This window comes from Mobula birostris, chromosome X, assembly GCF_030028105.1.
Source record: "Mobula birostris isolate sMobBir1 chromosome X, sMobBir1.hap1, whole genome shotgun sequence".
In the NCBI taxonomy this organism is placed as follows: domain Eukaryota; kingdom Metazoa; phylum Chordata; class Chondrichthyes; order Myliobatiformes; family Myliobatidae; genus Mobula; species Mobula birostris.
This window is the reverse complement of record NC_092402.1, coordinates 61,572,514-61,590,529: the sequence shown is the minus strand read 5'-3', so window position 1 is coordinate 61,590,529 and position 18,016 is coordinate 61,572,514. Positions and strand designations below refer to the sequence as shown.

The 18,016-nt window shown below is 41.9% G+C and overlaps 1 protein-coding gene across 2 annotated transcripts in view; it reads right to left on the bottom strand.

Moving 5' to 3' along the window:
• Positions 1 to 9,649, bottom strand: part of LOC140191540 (aryl hydrocarbon receptor-like) — a 123,152-nt gene extending 113,503 nt beyond the window's left edge. For both annotated transcript variants that reach the window (XR_011883833.1, XM_072248999.1), the window contains exon 1: positions 9,486 to 9,649. Coding sequence is in view for 1 of the 2 variants with exons in the window: in XM_072248999.1 (XP_072105100.1) it covers positions 9,486 to 9,622 (137 nt within the window). In the remaining variant the exon portion in view is untranslated. The remainder of the gene's footprint in view (positions 1 to 9,485) is intronic.
• Between the last annotated feature and the right edge of the window lie 8,367 nt (positions 9,650 to 18,016).

Below are 18,016 nucleotides of genomic sequence, written 5' to 3'. Positions count from 1 at the left end.
ACCACGTGGGTTTCCTGCAGGTGCTCTGGTTTCCTCCCACAGCCCAAAGATGTATCGGTTGGTAGGTTAGTTGGTCATTGTAAACTGTCCCATGATTAGGTTCGGGGGTTGCTTGCCAGCACAGCTCGAAGGGCCAAAATGGCCATTTGTGTTGTATCTCAATAAATTTTTTAAAAATCTTCCCCAGGACTTAAGAGTTAAAGAGTGACCACCTTCTGTCTTCCTCCAATAGGCTTTTATTACCCTGAGTGCCTTGTGAACACTTCAATTGACCTTCCCTCCCACTTTCATTAAACATGGCATAGAGTTACATGGGGAAGAGATGGGCAGAAGACCATCTGGGATTTAGAGCAGGAGGGGAGGACAAAACAGAGGATATATCCCAAACCAAAAATGCCAGGAAGGGTGCCTCCACTCCCAGTGGGGTGCTTATTGATGGAATGCTAACTGAGGACCTTTGGCTTTTTGCGAGATCCCTTTTCTTGTAGATGGCAAAGGCAGTAAAGCTGCCTAACAGTGCTCACTGTACTGAACCAGTTTTCTTTTCTTCAGTGAGGTGCTCACATATGACGTGGTGGTATAATAACGTATGCCATTCACCTACTTTAATGCTTAATCAAAACTATATATTTACAATATTAGTCAAATGTTATTGAAATATTAAATGCACTACACTCCTCCCTGCTTAGCCATGAACTCCAACTCAACATAGAACGCATCTCAATGATGTACACAGTATACTATACAATACAGCTATTATACAGACATCCACAGCGGAGTAAATTTTAAATTGTCCCATTCAGGTCTAAAGATTTAATTGCTGTAGAGGATTTTTTACACTTCCTGATGGCGGGTGGTTCAATTTTATTGGCAGGTAAAACTTATGCCTGTGAAACAATCTCAGGTTCTGGAGCCTCCTCCGTGGTAGGCATAGGAGTTGACTCTGGGACTGCAGGAAATGATAGGTCTGGACATCTTTCTTCTCTAACAATTGACTCTACCACAGGGCAATTCAGGCCAGTCCCAGGAATGGAAAGGTGCTGTCTTGACATCTTCTGGTCCTGTTGGCATCCCAAACAGTGCATGGCAATCTGCTCAATCTGATCTATCCCAGACCACCAGATAAAGCTTTCATTTTGACCACAACTGGATGACTACTATCTAACTCCTCCAAAACTTTAGCTCTCAGTTTGGATGGTGCAACAACTCCCAATCTCCACATAAGGCAATTCCCATCAACAGCAAGTTCATCCCAGTGCTGGTAAAAATGGGGAAATGGAATTTCTGTTGCACGTTCCAGCCATTTTGGGTGGCCTTGTAGACCTGAGACAGTGTGGGGTCTTTTCTGGTTTCCCCCTGGATCATCTTGGAGTGTATTTGTGAGTCCTTTGCTTTGCGTTAGAGAGAATACTTCAAGAGGAGTGTCCACTTTTGTAAGTTTTTCAGGTATTTCCTTTTCCAAGGATAAACAGGACAATTCATCAGTATTCCCATGATTAGTTGTCCTCTTGAATTCAATCATATACTTGTATCTACCAAAAAACCGAGCCCATTTCTGCATTTGTGCTGTTGCTGTTCGTGAAGCATCCTTCTGTGGATTGAAAATGGACACTAGTGGTTGATGATCAGTAATGAGAGTAAACTCTCTCCCATACTGATTGAAACATTTTACACTCCAAACCAGACCCAAGGCCTCTCTGTCAATCTGTGAGTAATTTTTCTCTGGAGCACTAAGAAAACGTGAGGCAAAGGCTAAGGGGCATTCACTTCCATCACTCATAACATGTGGCATGGCTGCACCTACACCACAAGGTGAGGCACCACAGGCAAGCTTCACTGGGTGATGTGCATCCTAATATGTGCATACAGTGTCTGATGTCACCATTTCCTTTGTCTTTTGGAAAGCCACCTCCCACTGCCATTTCTTCCCAATCTGTAGTAATGAGTTCAAGTGATGGAGCACAGCAGCCAGGTTTGGCAGGAACTTGTTATAGTAATTGACAAACCTTAAAAAGGACCACAACTGTGACATGACCTTTGACCTTGGGGCATCTACCACTGCTTGAATTTTCTCAGCACATTTATGTAATCCTTGTGCATCAATAGTGTGACCACAGTAAGTGATGCAAACACGAGGAAATCTGCAGATGCTGGAATTAGCATTAGCGGAAGTTTGAGAAGTCAATGTTCATGCCATCAGGTTGGAGGCTACCCAGACGGAATATAAGGTGTCTATCCACAGCCTCCTCTACTGTAAAGATGAAGCCACACTCAGGTTGGAGGAATAACACCTTATATTCCGTCTGGGTAGCCTCCAACCTGATGGCATGAACATTGACTTCTCTAACTTCCGCTAATGCCCCACCTCCCCCTCGTACCCCATCCATTATTTATTTATATACACACACACATTCTTTTTCTCTCTCTCCTTTTTCTCCCTCTGACCCTCTCACTATACCCTTGCCCATCCTCTGGGCTTTTCTCCCCCCCCCCCCCTTTTCCTTCTCCCTGGGCCTCCTGTCCCATGATCCTCTCATATCCCTTTTGCCAATCAACTGTCCAGCTCTTGGCTCCATCCCTCCACCTCCTGTCTTCTCCTATCATTTTGGATCTCCCCCTCCCCCTCCCACTTTCAAATCTCTTACTATCTCTTCTTTCAGTTAGTCCTGATGAAGGGTCTCGGCCTGAAACGTCAACTGTACCTCTTCCTAGAGATGCTGCCTGGCCTGCTGCGTTCACCAGCAACTTTTATGTGTGTTACAGTAAGTGATGCTTGGTTTAAGAATACGCACTTGGCATGTTATGCTCTGAGCCCATAATCTTCCTGTCTTTTTTAGCACTGTGTTGAGATTTTGGAGATGTTCCTTGTCATCCTCACTGGTAACTCTGAGTGCCTGGGTAGCCTTGCAGCACCTGGTCTATAGTTTTCTGCCGGAGTGCAGGTGCAGATACTACTCCAAAAATAAGCTTTTTATAGTAACAAGCCTTTCAGGAGTGTTACTGGTGAGAAAAACTTCAGACTGTTCTTCCATCTCCATCTATATGTAGGCCTCAGCCAAGTCCACTTTGCTGATGTATTTCTCTCCAGAAAGGTTTGCAAAGATATCCTGGGCAGAGGCTATTGATCTACCTTCAGTACTGAGTTTATGGTGACCTTAAAATCATATTAGATCCTGACAGACCCATCCTTCTTGGCTACTGGGACCACTGATGTTGCCCATGGGCTCCACTCAACCCTGGATAGAATTTCTTCAGCCTCCACGCAATCTAGCTCACTGGCTACTTTATCGTGGATGGTATAAAGAACCGGATGGGCCTTGCAAAACTTGGGTGTGGCACTTTCATTAGTACTATTTTACCCTTGATATGTTTGAGTTTTCCAATGCCATCCCTGAACACTGCTGTGGCACCATCCAGTACCTTTCTTAATTCACTTTCAGTTGCCTCTATTACAGGGGATGTGGCATGCAAATAGTGAATGGATCTCCAACCAAGTTGTAGTTGTCTCAGCCAGTCACGGCCCTCTTGTTTCTACCACATACAAACCCAATGAGGCTTATTGTTTGTTGTTTTTCACTGTCATGAACGTCAGTTTCACAGGAGTTATCTTTTCTCCAGTATAAGTTCTTCATTGGATTTCTGCAAGCTTCAGTTCAGCATCTTGGAGATGCTGTTCAAACTCATTTTGTGTAATGACTTAAACAGCCAAACCAGCATCCAATTCCATATTAATTAATTTGTCATTCACTTCTGGTGTAAGCCATGTTACTTGTTGTTAGTATCACTCTCAACATTATCAAATTTTTCATCAACAGGATGCAAATCAGTGTTTTTGAAACTGCAACTTGACTTTCCATCTTTTTCTCTTCCCTGTGCAATCCATTTACTTTTGTCTCTTTGTTGCACTTTGACCAATTTTTGCTCCTAAACCTGCATCAGTCTGGTGTATGTGATCCCCTGCCACAACGATAACATCATTTGTTCAGCCATGCAGGTTTCTATTTAAACGTTGCTATTTTATTTACGCTCACTTTCATTCCTAATGGCAATTCAATTGTATCTCTGGCTGCTGTTTCCATTGATACAGCAATTTCAACTGCTCTTTTAAAACTGAGCTCTGCTTCAGTTAGGAGCCATTTTTGAATTCCTTCTTCTAAGATTTCACAAACTAAACAATCTCTCAGTGCATCATTAAGCCCATCTGTGAACCGTCAACACTCAGACAATCTCTTCATTCATCCATGCAAGCTGAAATGGACTCCCCTACCTTTTGATTCCACTTTAGCTGTTATAAGCGTTCTGCAATCAACAAAAGTTTTGGCTCTAAATGTTCCTGCATTACATTCATGATATCAGTGAAGCTCATTTCACTTGGTTTGGTTGGAGCAGTTAAACTCCTAAGCAAACTTTATGTTTTTCCACCCATTGCATTCAGTAACACTAACATCTGCTTTTCATTGGCTATTTACTTGAAAATACTGTTCAATTCGTTCAGTATACGTCATCCAGTTATCTGTTGTGCAATCAAATAAGTTTATCTTTCAGACGTAACCAGCCATTTTTGCTTTTTTAAAAAATATTTATGATTATTATTAACTGATACTGTTTATAAACCTGTGAATTTCATTCATTTTGTCTTTTTTTAAAAAAACTCTACCATCTCTCTCCCCTGCCAAAGAATCACATGCTGCGCATTTTAAAACAAAACTCAAATGGTTCTCTCCCCCTTCCAAAGAAAAACGTGCTGCACTTCAATAGGTTGGGTGTCATCTTGGGTTCATTTTAAAACTTCCTTGTCGCCACTGTTATGTTTTGGAACTCCAGAAGCTACCCAAGTGAAAAACACAAGCAGCCAGGGATACGAGTGTACTTACTTTTCTTTAATGGGGTGCTCACATTTGATGTAGTAGTGTAATGACGCATGCCATTCACATACTTTTACATACAACCCATAATGAATGATGAAAACCAAGAATGCTTAATCAAAGTTCAAAGCACACTTACTATCAATGTATACTGTATATAATCTTGAGATTCATTACCTTACAGCCAGCACAAAACATAGAAACCCACTAGAACCCATTAAAAATAGACTGTCAAACATGCATGTGCAGAGAAAAAAAATGTGCAAACAATAAAGGTAAGCAAATAATATTCAGAACCGAAATTCATGAAAGTGAGCCCACAGACACGAAGCCAGTCACAGGCAGTCAAACAATATATTTACAATATTACTGAAATATTAAATACACTACACTTTCCATGAAATTTCAGCTAATTAGGACAGCGGTTTAATTGGGCCAAAATGTACTGGTCCTGATGTGTCCCAATGGTAACTGGAATCCACGTATTGATAAAAATAAGAATGAACTGGTATCTATTTGGAGCTTCCGTTCCTCCCCTCCACCACCACAAGTGTTTTACAGCAAAAGCAATACCTAGCAGCCTAGTTGCAAATGTTTGATAGGGAAACGTGATGGACCAATGGCCCACAGCAAAATCCCAATATGGTTAACGACCAGAGAATCTTCTGCTTATTGTGCTGCTGATAGTTGAATATTTGATGTTGGAGACCAGGACCACAGTGCTTTACAAACAGCATGTAATGCAAGATTTCTCCACACCCCACATACCTTGATAGATGCAACAGAGCCACATTAATGTCACAAAAGCACAGCAGGATGCTGGCAACCAAGACGGCCTTTAATGTGGCACAGCAGAAGGAATTTATGGGACATAATCTGCTCCAGTGCTGATCAGCAAGGGCTCAAGAGTGAGCTTTCAGTTTTGTCACCAAACAGGTGACTAAAGTTATTATTTCAAAATAAACCTCATTCATTAAAATGCAAACAAAAACAGTACAAGGTTATCTTTATGCTCAGTGTCATTCTGTATATACATTCAAAATGTTATTGACTCTATACATTGGTAGTGTTCACATATTCTGCATATGGAGCAACACTGCCACTTATGTGGCCTCCTGGGATGATATGAAGTTCAAATGTTTGGAGGTTTCTACACTGGGCGAGTTAAAAGATTGGGAGTAGGTTAATCACTGTTAAATATCAGAAGGATGAGCCCAAACCATTAGCCAGTCCAGTATCCACCTTACAGTATAAATGAACATTCACCCACACATGCCATTAATGGGAAAACATTTCATGCCCCCAATATTTACCTCAGAACCCCTCTAATAATCATAAAACCTGTCCACAATGTTCATAAAACCAAGGGTCTCCATAGCCTGGCAAAACATTTTATCAATACTATGGAACTGGATATAATCAGTTATCACCATGTGACTACATTTATGACTTTTAAACTCTACCTTCTCTTCAACTAAAATGTTTAACACGGGACCATACCAAAGCAGACACTGATGGAGATATTCTACTCCAATGTTTGTCAATCTAAGCTAGTGCACCTCCAGCCAACACAGGAGGAGTGGCCTCTTGAAACCATTCCACCATCTACTTCAATCACAATGACCCTCACCTCTATTTGTGCATTCTGTTCCAAATTACTTGATACATCTTAACCTAACAAATACATACCAACCTGACTCCTGAAACTTTCAATCAACCACCCAAAAGGTTACTGCTGTTGAAGAGGAGAACCAAGACTTCCTATGACCTTGTGGGTGATAAAGTGCTTTTTGTGCTTGCAAACTTCAGTTTCTAATCTGGGTTCTCCCAATAGCTTCGCTACAGCTACTCCATTTTGATGCAGCCAGGAAAATGAGCACAAGGAAACTTGGTACAACAAAAGACTACAAAATGGCAACTTGTTTAATGTTCCACTGCATGTACTGCATCAAATAATATCAAAGTTACACAGGAAAAGTGACTATTCCTTTAAAAGCAAAACACTATTGCCTCTGCTACCTGTTGTGACAATACTGAAAGGTCTCACTGTAGTGACCAGTGCAAAGGTACAAAAAACTCGAGGGCGTCCTGGCACTGTTTGAAACATTCCATGTCAGTTCTCCCCTCTTAATTTTAACACGTGGAATGTTGCAAATCCAAATCAATGTGCAGCTAATTGGTCTTCCCCTTTTGCCAATGACATGTTTTCCTTTAACACCTGTCCAAGATGGTATTCAAATACCAACCCCTGGACGGCGGTGCAACTATTAGAGCCACTGCCCCACAGCTTGAAAGGTCCAAGTTCTAGTGCCATCTATGTGGAGTTTATGTTTTCCTGTAACCACATAGGTTTCCTCCAGTTCCCACATCCCAAAGAAGTGCACGTTTCAAAGGTTAATTGGGGGCTGTAAATTGTCCTAAGTATTTTAATGAGTGGTAGAATCTGGAGCGAGGTGATGGGAAAGTAGAATAAAATGGCATTGGTGTAAATGGGATGGTCGGTACAGACTCTGTGCCCAAGGGCCTGTTTCCATGCCTAATGACTTAAGCCTTCCTTTTTCATTTCAATTGTTACTGAGACCTAGAGGATAGGCCTAAAAATTGGCTACTGCACTTCCTAAAAGAAGCAGTGAGTACTTTTGAATTCACTATGCAAATCTAAATTATTTTTCCCAGCATTGATAAAATATGAACTGACATTTACCTAGCACAAACAAAAGAAAATCTGCTGATGCTGAAAATCCAAGCAGCACCCACAAAATGCTGGAGGAACTCAGCAGGCCAGGCAGCACCCATAGAAAAAGAGTACAGTCAACATTTCAGACCAAGACCCTTCAGCCTGAAACGTTGACTGTGCTCTTTTCCATAGATGCTGCCTGGCCTGCTGAGTTCCTCCAGCATTTTGTGTGCATTGCTGATGTTTTCCTAGAGCTTGTATTACAGAAAATGTAATACTTTGCAGGCTGGTTGCTGTTGTATAATAGGGAGAAACGATGGACCAAATGGCACACAGCAAGATACCAAAAAAATTAATGACTAGAGAATTTACTTCTTATTGTGCTGACTAAGGGCTGAATATTGGATGTTGGATACCAGGAGAATTCCAGTTCTTTTCAAAAGTTTTAAGACTAAGTTCACCCTGGTGCCCCTGAGTTCTCCACTGGTGAGTTATTCCAAAATCCAACCATCCTCAGTGAAATAATGCTACCTAGCATCCTTTTTAGTCATTTCTTTATAGCTTATATCCTTGTTCTACAGTCAATCAAATATCATTGACGGCCCTGTAGATTCCATATTAATACAAGTCATATTCCCACTCCTCAGTCTTTCCCTCTCCAATGACGAGTTCCTACTCAATGAATTGAATCACGTGTGTTTTCATCATCCAGTCTCATAATTATTCAAATCTGTCTCTCTTGTACTATTTCCAGCTAGGCTACATTCTTACTGCAGTGAGGGTTAAGAACTTCATCAGATAAGTTATTACCAGATCTAGGAACAAAACTTTATTCCCGGGATGTGTTTGTCACTGCCAGTCAAAACTTATCCCTTTTGCCCCTGAAGAGGTGGAGATGAGCTTGTCCTCTTGAACTGCTACATACCCAGGGTATAAATATCTTTTCCTTAGTTCTTTAAAGCAACAGCACTATACACTACATACATGGTGAAAGTACTCCAAAAATGCTACTGAGGACAGTCTTCCAGATTTAGACCCAGTGACAATGAAAGATCGGTGATATATTCACAGGTTGGCACAATGTGTGACTCTGGTGGTATTGTGTTTGACTTACCCTTCTTGGCAATAGAGGTTACTGGCTTGGGAGGCACTGCTTGGAGTAACCTGGCCGAGTAACTGCAGTGGATTTTATCTCAAAAATGTGTTGTGGGTTAAAGGTAAATCACGGGATGTCGACCATGCAGGAAACTTGGTTGCACAACTCGCCCAGTAAATAACACCGCCTCGCATCAAAATTACTGGGAGATGTAAAACACTTCAGCTTCCGAGGTAACTCAAGACTTGCAGCGAAGTACAACACTCAAAGCAAATGCTTTATTTTAAAGAAACAGATGCAGTTGGCTGACGCACGGGTGCACGGTAGAAGACAGAAGCAAATAAGCAAAGGGGAGGGGAATTTAATCCTCCACAAATAAAACTAATGGAAATATTTATTTATGACGGTGCACGTCGAAGAACAAGAACCCCCTTGGAACCCATTTGAGCTTGGCTGCCTGCCACTTGATAATTAGACACACACTCTCTGAAAAGGGCTTCGAAAACAATCTGAGAGCGTAGGTTGGCCAATCAATCAGCTCAAGTCGACAATAAACACACACAAAATGCAGACACCTGTGGATCCAATACTGCAAGGAATACAAGGGGCAAACAATCCCCATTACGGTCCCTGCTCAACTTTCCTCAGACCTGGTGCCATCAACCCTCAACCGCCCCCAGATTCACCCTCGAGCCATGCGCGTGGAAACTTTTCCCTCGCGGGTTTTGGAGCGCGAGTCCCCCACTCTGCCCCCTCCTCAGTACCTGTGCGCTGCGTCAGAGTATACGGGAGAAACGGCGCCCTGAAGAAAGGAGAGAAGGAGCTACGCCAACCTAGCAACACTCACCTCTTGGAGCCGTGGTTAGCTCTTTTCCTCTTCCTGCCCATAAAAATATTCCTTGTGGTGGTGATCATAGTGCAGAGGCTGGGGTTTGAAGGCGCTACCTGTGTAGTCCGCTTCGGCCCGAGTGTTTGGCTTGACATCCTCCGAGCGAGTTGCTGCAAACGCTTTAAGTGACGGACCAGGAAGTGTGTGGCTCTCTCTCTCTCTCTCTCGCTCGCTCGCTCACTCACTTTTTTTCTCTCTCCTTACATAACGCGACAGGAATTAGTCATGACCCCGACCTCCTGCTTCGCAATTACATAACTCATTGTGATTTATATAGTTAGTAGACAAAATAAAACCACACTATTATTATGTAAATACTTAAAATAATAATTTTAGTACCTATTGGCGTGCAGGATGCATAGATGTATTATTTTATTTTGAAGCTGCTTTGGGTCGTACCAAAGACTGAGGAGACTCAAGATAGTGGTGCCAGGTCTGTTCTTAAACTGATGCCAACAAGACCCGAGGAGTGCCGTTTTTCAGAGGCGGATAACCCCGGGCACTTGGACGAAGTTCCGTAACCGGCACGGGATCATTTGCAGGGATTACTTGTAATATGGGATTTTGCTGTGCGCTAAATTGGTGGCTGTCCCAACAATTCAGCGGTGGCAAAAAGTTGTCTACAGTACACTACTACACAGAAAAGGTTCGCAGGAATGTTGCCTGGACTGGAGGGCTTAAGTTATAAGGAAAGATTGGATGCCTGGGACTGTTTTTCTTGGAGTGAAGGAGGGTAAGGGGTGACCTTACAGTATCATGCAGCATGGAAGCAGACCCTTCAGCTTAACTGCTCTATACTGACCAAGATGTCCACCTAAGCTAGTCCCGTTTGTACATACTTGATTCATATCCTTCTAAATCACACATGTCCATATATCTGTCTGAATACTTTTTAAATAGTGTTAATGTACCTGCCTCAACCACTTTTGGCAGCTGGTTCAATATACTGATGACCCACAGGGTGGAACCATTACCCCTTGGAGTCTTATTAAATCACTCCCTTCTCTCCTTAAGCTTCTGCCCTCTAGTTCTTAATTCCTCAACCCTAGGACAAAGACTGTATGTTCACCCTATCTATGCCCCTCATGATTTTATGCATCTTTATAAGATCACCATTCAGTCTCCTACACTACAACGAATAAAATCCCACCCTGCTCAACCTCTCTATAATCCGTGTATCCTGGTTTAATGGCATTTTTTCCTATAGCAAGGTAGCCAAAAACTGAACACAATACTTTACAAATGACCTCACAAGCATCTTGTACAACTGCAACATTGCATCTCAACTTCCATACTCAATCCCCTAACCTTGAAGGTCTATAAAATTATAAGGGGCATAGATAAAGTGGATGTTTACAGTCTTTCCCCCAGGGTAGAGGAGACTAAACTTAGCACAGATTTAAGGTGCAGGAAAAAATTTAAAAGGAACTTTAGGGGCAACATCCTGTCCGGTTGCAGCATGGCCTGATATAGAAATTCCAATGCACAGGAACATAAGAGGCTGCAGGGTATAGCAGACACAGCCTTCCTCACTATCAAAAGAATATACATGAAGTGCTGCCTCTAGAATGCACCTCACTATCGTCAAGGATTCCCATGATTCATGCCATGCCATTGTTGGGCAGGAGATACAGAAGCCTGAAGTCCCACATCACCAGGTTGAGGAACAGCTACTTTCCTATAACCATTAGGTTCTTGAATCGACCTGCAGAATCCTATACCTGCAACAGAACACTACAGACCACCTCTTGCACTACCATTGATGCTTCTAATTATGACTTTTGCACTAATGTCTTATTTTGAATAGTCTTTTTCTTCACTGTGTAATTTGTGTTTTGTCTAAATCTATGTATGTTTTTCATTGTATATGTACATTACTGCACTTATGCATATGACAATAAACTTCACCTAAACTAAGCTTTATCACACAGAAAGTGGTAGGTTTATGGAATGAGCTTTCACAGGAAGTTGTAGATGTGGGTATAATTACAATATTTAAATTGCATTCACAAAAGTACATTTGATTGAAAAGGTTAAGATCGATATGAACCAAATGCAGGTAAATAAGATTAGCATAGATACGCATTTTGATTGGCATAGACATATTAGGTGAAGAACCTGTTTTTGTACTTTATAATTCAATTAATCTACTAATAATCTCAGGCAGGAGTTGAGAGAGAAGCAAGGTTGAAGAGTGGGGTGATGGGTACATCACCCTAGGTACCTGCTGTTTTTCAGTGGAAATCTTGGAGAAAACTGATGAGGATGAGTTATTCTTTAACGATGCAGAGATGTTGCAGTTTAATGAAATGACAGGCTAGTTGTTGTGGAACTTAGTTTGGGGACTTACATACAGTGTAGCAATTTATCAGTGGTTGTTTTCTGATACCTCTGCTGTTTATGATTGTGCATATTTTATTATAAAACCAAACTAGTCACTCTTAACATGAGGGAATCCTGACGTAGACATCAAGATAATTGTTGGCCTTATGGGAACCATCCTATTGATGGTGACTGGATCAGAAGATCCAGTCAAGCTGAACACCAGTTTTAATAGAAGATCAAGAGTTTAGTAAGATCAGCACAGTAACTTTTCTTTTGATGTAGGAGAGAATTTGTTGGTTGGCAGTGAAGCTCCTTCAGTAATTTCAAAAGACTGAAGTAGGGTAAATACTGAAAGGCTTTTATTCGCAGTAAGACGTGACCTCCATGCTGAGTGTCTGCTCCTGGTCTGAGGGGGAGGAGCAGGGCGAAAACGCCTTTATTCAGGAATCTGTGGGAGGAGCCACAGGGGCAGTCAGCAGAGGGGCGTGTCCAGACAGTTAACCCAGTTACAACATATATATATAGTTTACCACAGGCAGCAAATTCCTATACAAGGATATTCCACATGGGCACGGCTTGTGTGTTAGATATCTCAAAGCATCAAGATTAGAGGTGATTACCTTCAATGTGCTGACACAGTCTTTGATCTGAAGCTGTTTTGAGATCAAGACCTCAAACCAAGCACAAAACTTGTGGTCTAATCCCTATGCTTCTGACATCTGGACTGCCTGCAGCAGGCATGTCAAAGCACTGGAGAGACAACAGCAAAGGTACCCCTGCCATATCCTCCAAATCAACTGAATGGATAAGCAAAAAAGTATCTGTGTCTTCTCCTAGGCCAATGTCCTTAGTAATGAGGTCCTAATAAGGAGCATCTACTGTAGACTCCATTTTCTTTGAAAACAACATTAACAGAATGATACACACACACACAGTCCTATCAAAGCAGTAGGTTAAACTTCAGTCACATTGTCACTTTATTTGGTCATTACATCTTCTGTTTAAAACAATCATGGAAGGTTTGTCTGTGAAATGCGACTGTTGTGGACTGATTATGGTGCTAAATAAACATCCTAGTTTCGTTTTAGTGTGATGTTGGGTTTGTTGTATATTTAATAGTTCAGTAGTATTTGAGTAATATTGTAAATATATTGTTTGATTAAGCATTGTTGTTCATTTTATTATGGGTTATGTGTAAGTGCATGTGAATGGCATACATCATCACACCACCACGTAATATGTGTGCATCTCGCTAAAGTAAAAACTAAACTAAGACATGTTTTCTCTGGGCTCTCATCTTTTCCTTTCAATTACTTTAACATTTTTGGAGTTACAAAACATAACAGGGTTGAATGAAGCTTTTAACTGTACATATTTGCCTCCTCCATTGTGGAAAAATATATTTGGTAAATTCCATGGCAATATAGCTAACTTGTGCACAGTGGGTCAAATTTCCTATTTCTTGTTTAATACTTTCTTCACAAAAAATATGCACTACTGCTCTGTATTGAATGTTAAGGTATAGATCTATGCCTGGAAAGTCTTCACTCTCCAGGGCGCAGGCCTGGGTAAGGTTGTATGGAAGACCGGCAATTGCCCATGCTGCAAGTCTCCCCTCTCCATGCCACCGATGTTGTCCAAGGGAAGGGCAAGGGCCGATACAGCTTGGCACCAGTGTCGTCACAGAGCACTGTGTAGTTAAGTGCCTTGCTCAAGGACACAACACATGCTGCCTTGGCTGGGGCTCGAACTCACAACCTTCAGTTCGCTAGTCGAATGCCTTAACCACTTGGCCACATGCCCACGCATAAGTTTTGAATGTAATGCTGAAAAATATGTGCAAATTGTCAATGTGTGCAAAGCAAAAATTGTTTTATCCACAAAATGCTGGAGAAACTCAATGGGCCAGACACCATCCGTGGAGGGAAATGAAATGTCAATGCTTTGGGTCAAGAAAGAGGGCAGAAGTCAGAATAAAAATGTGAGGGAAAGCAGTGAAGCAAGTGGTGGGTGATTGGTGGATCCAGGTGAGAAGAGTGGTAAGCAGATGAGGAAGGGGGGTGGAGGGAGAGTGAGAATGATGAAAGAGAGAGTGAGAAAGCTGGGAGGTGATAGATGGAAGTAACAAAGGGCTGAAGAAGATGGAATCTGATAGGTGAGGACAGTGAACAATGGAATAAAGGGAAGGAGGTAGGGAGGGGAAATGGTAGGAGGAATAGGTGAGTTATGGGCAGATGGGCTCTAGTGGGGTCAGGAGAAAACACAGTGGAAACAGAGGGGAATAGTTACTGAAAGTAGGAGAAATCAATGTTCATGCCATCAGTTTGGAGACTACCAAGGAGGAATATGAGGTGTTGTTCCTTTAATCTTTGTCTAACCTTAACTCAGTAATAGAAGCAGCTGTGGATAGGCATGTTGGTGTAGGAATGGGAGATGAAGTTAAAATGGCTAGTCATTGGGAGATCCTAGCTGGTACGATGGATAAGCACCTTTGCTCCATCTGCAGTACCACCCTCCCACTCACTGCTCCATTCAGCACTAAGTCCAAAGCCAGAGAACTGGTGTGCTGAACTGAGGGGCTGGAAAGTTTGTATCCAATCCTTCAACTTTACACCAAAGAGAGTTCCTACATGGACGTCATTTGAATGGGTCACTGACAACATTTTGGGTGGAACCTCAAGATCTGTTACCTGAGGCCTGGTCGCCACTCTTGGGACACTCTGACTCACAAGATGAACACAGCAGCCACCCCTCAGAGGAACAAAAGGTAAGTGTAACAGTGGAGAAGCTGAGCGAGTGGAGTTTGAGAATGGGCACATCTGACCTATTGTATCTGATATAAATATTGTGCCGGGGAATAAACAATAAGATATTGCACACAAGATATAGGCTGTGCCCACCGTGCCCAGAATAAACAATAAGATACTGCACACAAGATATAGGCTGGCATAACATAACTGATCCTTTAAGTGGTGTCAAAATGGTGATGCATTGTGAAAGCATCAACCAAACTAGACCTAAAAAAATTGGTACTCCTACCAAGGGTGTAACATATTGATTTGAAAAACCTCTTATAGTGATAGACTTGACCAGGCAGTGGTGTTTTCTCTTAAAGTCATAGAATAATTCAGCACATAAAACAGGCCCTTAAGTCCAACTGGCCAATGCTGACCAAGGTGTCTGTCTAAATCAATCCCAAAACCCATTGGACCATAGCCCGCTAAACCTTTCTCGTCTATGTACCTATCCAAGTACCTGTTAAACGGTGTTAACATCTGCCTCAACCACTTCCTCTGGCAGCTCATTCCATATATGCATCGCCCTCTGCATGAAGCTACAGCTCATCTCAAACCTATACCCTCTAGATTCCCTTTCCCCAGGAAAACATCTGTATGGATTCATCTCTCTCTATGCCCATCATGATTTTATACACCGCTGTAAGGGTACTGCTCAGTCCCCTACTTAAAAAAGTCCAACCTCTCCCTATAATTCAGAATCTCTAGTCTGGCAACATCCTTATAAATTTTCTTTGCACTCTTTCCAGTTTAACGATGTGTTTCTTGCAACAGGGTAGGATAGCATCTTACCAATGTTTTGTACATTTGCAACATAATGTTCCATCGCCTATTCGCAGTGCCCTGACAGATAAAAGCCACAGTGCCAAAATGCCTTCTTCACCAACCTGTATACCTGTGATGCCAAGTTCAAGGAACAGTGTAGTTCCTTCTGTTCTACGACACTCTCCAGAGTTCTACTATTCTCTGTGAAAGTCCTACCCTTATTAACTTTCCAAAATGCAACTGTAATGTTATTGGGTTCACTGTCTACAAAGCCCTAAACTCAAAAGGTGATTTTTAGTCCTATCCAATATCGGTATCTACAGGTACCCTCACTATAGGGAGGTTATACTGTATCAACCTACTCCTCAAAGACCAGCTAACTTCTCTGTCGAGTCTCTGCAGAGCAGTCTAGTTGCCAATACCCACTGCTTGAGTGGTTGCTCCTCCCACCCTACTGAGGAGGAGGTACTTACAGCTAACAAAGGAGTTTAAACATGGTTTATTTTATTTTTAATGATACATGTTTAGATAAATAGTTCTTAATACACATTTAACCCTCACAGAGGATTTCTGATTTAATAAAAGATTGCTGAATTACAAAGGATTTATAAACTACAAAGGATTTCCAAACATAGGTACGGTTCCTACAAACTAAAGGAACATATCAATGAGTTACAGATAAACAAGTCAGCTGTCACAGAAACCAAAGGTTGAGGAATGAATTCTAGTTCTCCTTTCTGTCACCTCATCCTCCTGTCATTCTCCTTGTCATTCCCAATAATCCCCAATGCTTTCCAATATTTATACTGGTAGCTACTAGTTGACATTATCTGCATGTGATGTTTTTCAGATACTTTTGCTAAGATAAAATAATTCACACAGATGGTCTAAAATCTTCTGGGGATGGAGATCCTAGACACCCAAAACTAATGCTGTGAGAGCTGACTCTCTGAGTACACAAATATCCTGACCATTGATTGATCAACTATACCTGTGACCATGTTTGATGTGCTAAGTGACAAAATCAGTCTGGTCTAGAAGCTTCCTTGAGCTCAGTCACAATGGTGCTAAAATGGTGCAAAACTGAACATTTGTACTCCCAGGTCCCCCTTCTACCACAGTTGTCAGTGCTCTGCCATTCACCATATAAGTGCTGTCCGGATTTGACTATCCAAAATGCATTACTTCACACTTATCCATTTGCCATAACCGTGCAATGCTTCTCTCTTGAATTGTTTGAATAAGTGATGAACAACAGTAGGCCCAACACTGAACCTTATGGAACTAATCACAGGCTTCCAGTCTGAAAACTGCCTCCTTCCATCACTCACTGCTTTCTACCATCAAGCCAATTATATATCTACTTAATTAGATCTCCCTGGATCCCATGCAATCTAATGTCACAGACTATGCTTCAATGTGGGACCTGGTCAAACACTTTGCCAACGTTCACTTAGACAATGTCCACTCTCCTGCTCTCATCAGTCTTCTTGGTCTGCTCTTCAAAAAACTCTAACAGATTTGTGAGACATCATTTCCCACACACTTAAATTATGCTGACTACCCATAATAGAAAAACCTACAGCACCATACAGGCCCTTCAGCCCGCACTGCTGTGCCAAACACCTCCTTACTAATCTGTCCTTATCTATGCAAGTGCAGGTAAATCCTGTCCCTCAGCACTTCCTCCCGTAACTTACTCGCCAATGATGTCGGGCTCACTGCCCTACTTACATTAGTCACCCTCCAGTCTTCTGGAACTTCACCCATGGCTAAAGATGATACAAGTATCTTTGCAAGAGCCTCTGCAATTTCTTCCCTAGCTTAAAACGAGGTCTAAGGATGCCTTTGAAAATTTGTCCACCTTAACGTGCTTTAGGATCACCAATACCTCATCTTTGGTAATGTGTTTTAAATTTGGCTTCTTTTTGTGACGCCCACTGCTTTCACTCTATCGACACTTTACCAGTGTTGTCTTTAGGGTTTTGCTTCCTATTAAGTTTTACAAATGTAACGTCCTGATAAAGATTTTACTGATAATGTTGTAGGGTATTTCATATAATGGTTTTCTGTAGAAGCAGTGTGTTCTGCTAGTAGTGTTTGGGTTACCAAGGGATGCTTAGAAATGTTGTGTTATCCAATCAGGATGGCGAAACTGGGAGAGGTTTTAGAGAACACTGGGGGAGAGGAATAGTGACAGACATTGAGGAGCGTCAAAGTCTTTTTCAGTGGGAGATGGAGAGAGAGAAAGCTTGAGAGAACCAGCCATAGGATTTGATCCAGCGGGAATGCATGATTCGATGGTGCCCAAGAGGGGGAATTCTACTGGAGATCAGTGAATAGGAGTTGGCGCTGTGAGGACATTGGAAGCAAAGAATTTTGGAAGATTTGAGCTCCAACCTGTGCACACTTGACTCTTTAATTATGATGGGCCCTTTTGTTTTTTTCTTTCTTTTCTTTAATAACTGTTTGGTTAATCTAACATTCACAAATATACTTTCTTTATAATTGTGTGCAGTGTACAGTCTGTTATTTCTCGTCACCGGGTGATTGCAGGAAGTTAGACAGTATTCACACAGATTGGGGTTCAGGTGGGGGAGCCAT